The sequence below is a fragment of the Phoenix dactylifera genome, chromosome 2 (genome assembly GCF_009389715.1).
Source record: "Phoenix dactylifera cultivar Barhee BC4 chromosome 2, palm_55x_up_171113_PBpolish2nd_filt_p, whole genome shotgun sequence".
In the NCBI taxonomy this organism is placed as follows: Eukaryota; Viridiplantae; Streptophyta; class Magnoliopsida; order Arecales; family Arecaceae; genus Phoenix; species Phoenix dactylifera.
The window spans coordinates 8,812,841-8,817,793 of record NC_052393.1 but is presented as its reverse complement, the minus strand read 5'-3'; the positions used below and the strand labels follow the sequence as shown (position 1 = coordinate 8,817,793).

Sequence of the window (4,953 nt, the reverse complement as noted above, 5' to 3'; positions counted from 1 at the left end):
TTTACTGCAGTTAATCCAATGAGATGCAATTCTGAACTTGCACATTTTTCCCCATATAGAACTCCAGTACAAATGTTATTTAATGATCTCAAATCGCAAAAAGTTCTGAAATTGTATGACACAAACAGGCCTGTGAATACATATAGAGAAAAATAATACTACACCGACAGGCAACGAAGCTTACACAGTATTTACAGTGTCAGCGAGGGAGCGCAGTATGCAGCCCAACCCTGCTCGCTCTGTAAGCTTTTCATGAATCCTCAGGCATTGGTCACAAGTTGGCCGGTCTCCAGTTGCCAAGCCCCTATACAAATACCTGCATTGTTTTATGACAAAAGTATGAATACAAATGCAGCAGATGGCGAGCAATGAGAGAAGTGATTCCCAGCAGAAATGCAGAAACTAGCTAGAGGTCCTTGTCACAAACTAACAATAGTGCAATTTCAGAAGCTGGCTGGTTAGTAGAGAGAACTAGAGGCACTTTTCCACTTCCTTCCATGATAATTCACAATCTGAAAGCGAAAAACATTAGAAGTGCACCCACCAATCAGATCCAACTCTTCATATTTAGTTCTGGAAATTTAGCAACTAAGGTTGTAAGCATTATGTATATATACACTTGGCAGTGGTGACCGATACCTGCATGAAAGGGAAAAGTGTAGAGGCTGCTCTTGTTCCACTAGAAGTGATACAAGGTGCAAGGGATCATTGTCTCTTTGAAAAGGTTGTTGAATTCAATTGTTAAAAGGGAAAGCGATGAACAGCTTAAAACAACAAAGTGAAGCTTGCTCAGAAGATCATGTGTCAAATTCCTATGTTAAAGGTCCAAGACTGGAGAGGAAGGGAGGATAACAATCACGTGTTTCTGAAATAAAGAAAGGGAGGGGGGGGGGGATCCCACCAACAAGAAAAATGCAGAATTCTTTCAATCAATAGCAAATTCTACTCTTAGAAGAAAAAGCCCTCTATTGCCGATCAAGGGAAAAAACATAATGAATTCCCTTGACAAAGAAATAAGTCTCAGATGAAAAGCCTTCCATTATACCAAACAGCAGCAGACTCTAGCTCTCAACGGCTTTGCTTCCAGTCCTTTCAGAACTAATATGAAGGAAGATAATTATTCTATCAACAGCATCACTGGATAAGCAGCCCAATTATGAGGTATCAAATAAGTTTAAGCAACTCCATACCTAAGCTCCTAGACTAACCACCACATTTACAAGGATTCTTGGAATGAAAATGACCAACACCGAGCAATCTTCCTTTAAACTTATACCTTTCACCCAGCTAAAATACAGATGATCAGCCCCTCGTTTTCCACACACTAAGAAGGCTCTGGTACCTTCCATTGCTATCACCTTTAACCCAGCTCATGATTCTTTTTCTTTTTTAATTGCTAATCTCATAACAAAATCCTCGACAAGGCTCATCAAAATCACATCCAGCCACAAAAGCTGCTCAATGGACAACTTCCAGATAACCTACACTTCAGATCCTCTATCTTCAACTTATAATTCAGCCCCACATTATTCTTTGAAGGGCATATTTAAAAAGATAAGTGCCCCGGCTGCCCAGGTTTCCAACTTAGTATGTTGCACTGTGTCTGAGCATGGAGGATGAAACGAGCTAACAGATTGGAATTGAATGTTGCCAAGCATTTTGTATTGACTTACTACATCTTATATGTTATATCATATTCCACATGCTGGATCATATATAATTTGTTAGATTTCTCCTTAGCTTTTTTTAAACTACCGCTATGTGTATATGCAGTAACTTAGGAACATCAACCAGGAAGATTATTAATAAAACTGCACTCCTAACATCATCTTAACTTCACCATCTTTTTAGGTCCACGTCCTATGCTCAACATTCCACGTTTGCTGTACCATGTTCTCTTCTTCCATATTCCTTCCTCAACTTTTCTAGATTTTATAGATCTAATGAGTTCGAGTACAATGTTTCCTTTTGAGGACTACTAAACAAGGGAGTTCAACATATACTAAACAACAACCATAACAGATACATCAAATTGACAACAAGACAAAAGAGCACTATATACTAGTAAAACAATTTCAGCACTAGTAAATTGAAACAAGAAAGGAACTTAATTATCACGCGGTATGCACCAAAAGCTTTTCAAAGTATCCTATACTTGAAGTTCAGTGCCAATTCCATTCTTCATTCCCTCAAACTCTGTAGATGATATTGGGCCAGCATTCCAGATTTCAATCCAGGGCCCCATCCATTTTACTCTCATTCAAACATAATTTTTTTGTGGTTGTAAAAACATGTCAATATACTAAGAATGTCATATAATTTGCAATAGACATGCACTTACTTACGATGCAATTAAACAGAGAAGAAATTAAAAATAAAATACATTCACAAGTAAACTGTAATATGATACACAAATAGACATATGAAAAATATTCGAGAAAATATCATTTCTAAGGAGAGACAAAATAAGGATGAGCAAACTGGAAAGTTCCAAGCCAACTTTGCTATAAATTATATATATGGGTGTCATAATTAGAAAGCCTATTCAATTAAGATGAGCAAATAAGCGTTTTCTCAGCTTAAACAGCAAATAATTATTATCATGCATGCATATACTTTCCCTTGATATTCCAGCAACAACTATAGGTTGTTCTTTAGCCCACATGAAGAAATGGAATCTTTTGAAAAAAAGAATATTCCCAACTCTATCTTGAAAACAATTTACAGGACCTCAAACATTGAAACATGCAATGGTTAAAGCATTTAAAATGAACGTCAAATTTCAAAAAAAAAATATTTTAATGAAACTGTCCTTTTTCTATACAGTGTGGCTCACTGGATCAGTATAAAATAAAAGTCATTGGCATCTTATATGCAGCACATGATCAATCATTCATGTATTTAAGCAACCTTAATTCATGAAGTTTACAATAAAAGTATTCCCATCTCTTTAGCAAAGAATGTCGATTTTCAATTTATCTTATAAGAACAGTCTGCCAATGTGCTTCTCTTCTGACAACACTCCTATAATTCAGTTACAGACACTTTCTGCTTCATGCAGAAACCTTGAGGTACTGTCACTCCTACTTAGTAGCTACATATTAGAAGGAAAACCCTAATTCATGTTGAACTCTATTAAAATATCTTCATTCATTGCTTAAAGAAACAGAATTTCAATTCGATACTATGTGACCGTGCAAATTTTAGATTAGCCAGATCAGCCATTTCTCCAACACGATGACATTCACCAATCCTCCAATCATGTACAATACAAAAGGCATAACAAGCTGTAGATAATGCCAAATAATTGAAATGTTGACCCGTAAATGTTAATCGAGGGACCCAAAAATCATAATAAAGCAGAAAATGACCTTTCTGATACTTGCCAACCACATCATAATCAAGCCAGCAAGTCGTTTTAACTGCAAGAGCAATGAGTGCATTGGCTATGGGTGCACAGATAAAACAGAACTAGACACAACATCTATATCACAATTTCATGAAGAAGTCTTACACTAATGTAATTCTTTCGACATGCTCCTTGATTTTAGAGTCATAAAAAGCTTATAGCAAGCTTTCGGTCTATTTACATACACAAGCACATACAAGCATTGCAGGATCGACCAAATCTTTTGATATTAGCGCTTTTTTAACAACTTTGAAAATTCAATTATACTCCAACACCCCAAAATTCACTTTTAGCACAGTTGTTTGTTGCAATAATATCAACCATTGCATCAAAAACAGGACAGCCATCTAGCTCCCAATTAGATTTTGGCCAGCACTCAATTCTTACATCCACATTTTACATCCAGCTCTTAATAAAAGTACCAAACTACCAATTATAATAAATTAAAACAACACCAACAAGAAGAAGAACAACAATAACAGAATAATCTATAAAACTAAAAGAAGTGTTTAACCTATGAGAAAATATCATATAGTTACCAGAATATGTTCATACAACTGTCAGTGAAACAGCAAAGAACTGTAATTGGCCAAAAATAATAATAATAATAATCAAGACCGACATTGAATCTAAAAATAAAATTATAAATTAAAATCTAAGATTAACAAAGCATGTCGAGGATAGAGATCTCACTTCATCAGAATATCGTAGTACTCGGGATCCAAAGAAGCGAGCATGCCATCTACATCCTTTATGGCCATTATCGCTCGATGCACCACTATCCAATTCGCCGACTGCAGACGAAAAGAAACCAATCAAAGAATCCGATTTTAAATAAGCCCTAGTAATCAAGCGAAAGAGAAGACTGCAATAGATTCCGACCAACCTTGCACCTCTCATCTCTGGTCTTGAGAGGGGATCCCTCGAGTGCCGTCTTCAGAGCCTCCACGGGCTTCGATCTGTTGAAAATTTACAAGGTTGGATTTTTTGGATCTCTGAGGAGCTAGGGTTTCGATCGTGACTCACTGTTTGAGCAAGCTCTCGATCTTGCGGGACTTCTGCTCGATCCTTGTGATGATGGCTTCCAGGTTCTCGACCTCCAGAAACCCCTCCGCCGCCATTGCCGCCGCCGCTGCCTTACTCCGTCCTCTCCTCCCTCAAGTCCAAGCGCTCCGCCCACCAGCAGTTTTACGGGTTCTTCTCTCACGTGGCGATCGGTGAGAAGCCCACTACCATTTGTTTCGTGCAGAGCGGTCACTACCTGATCCTCTCCGCTCTGGAACCGGGATTCGGTTAACAGAACGTTAACGGGAAACGGCAAGGAGAAGGGGAAGTTAATAAGACGGTTGGGGCGACGTTGGGCAAGGTTTCCATGACGTCACGATACCACGATCTTAAGTTCCAAAACAAGTTTTAAACATCATTGGTAACGTTACATTGATTTGGACACAGTCATCCATTCGAGCAACTGCTTAATAAAGTGAGAACAACTCATACAAGTTCATTTCAGTGGATATAAGAAACTATTAGTTGATTCAAATTTA

At 37.7% G+C, this 4,953-nt stretch overlaps 1 protein-coding gene across 1 annotated transcript; it reads right to left on the bottom strand.

Annotated features, from left to right (window-relative positions):
* Positions 1–4,673, bottom strand: LOC103717290 (actin-related protein 2/3 complex subunit 5A). The gene is made up of 4 exons (XM_008805613.4): positions 4,436–4,673; positions 4,296–4,368; positions 4,103–4,203; positions 1–316 (listed from the first exon to the last, which is right to left on the bottom strand). The coding sequence occupies exons 1-4, from the start codon at positions 4,528–4,530 to the stop codon at positions 181–183; spliced, it is 405 nt and encodes a 134-aa protein (XP_008803835.1). The 5' UTR covers positions 4,531–4,673; the 3' UTR covers positions 1–180.
* Between the last annotated feature and the right edge of the window lie 280 nt (positions 4,674–4,953).

What these genes read in the sequence shown, in the direction of transcription:
- LOC103717290 (XM_008805613.4), bottom strand. Translation starts at nt 4,530, where the DNA reads ATGGCGGCGGAGGGGTTTCTGGAGGTCGAGAACCTGGAAGCCATCATC. An exon ending in ATCGAGAGCTTGCTCAAACA is followed by an intron (nt 4,369 to 4,435) that starts GTGAGTCACGAT and finishes AATTTTCAACAG; the next exon opens with ATCGAAGCCCGTGGAGGCTC. An exon ending in CCAGAGATGAGAGGTGCAAG is followed by an intron (nt 4,204 to 4,295) that starts GTTGGTCGGAAT and finishes TTTCGTCTGCAG; the next exon opens with TCGGCGAATTGGATAGTGGT.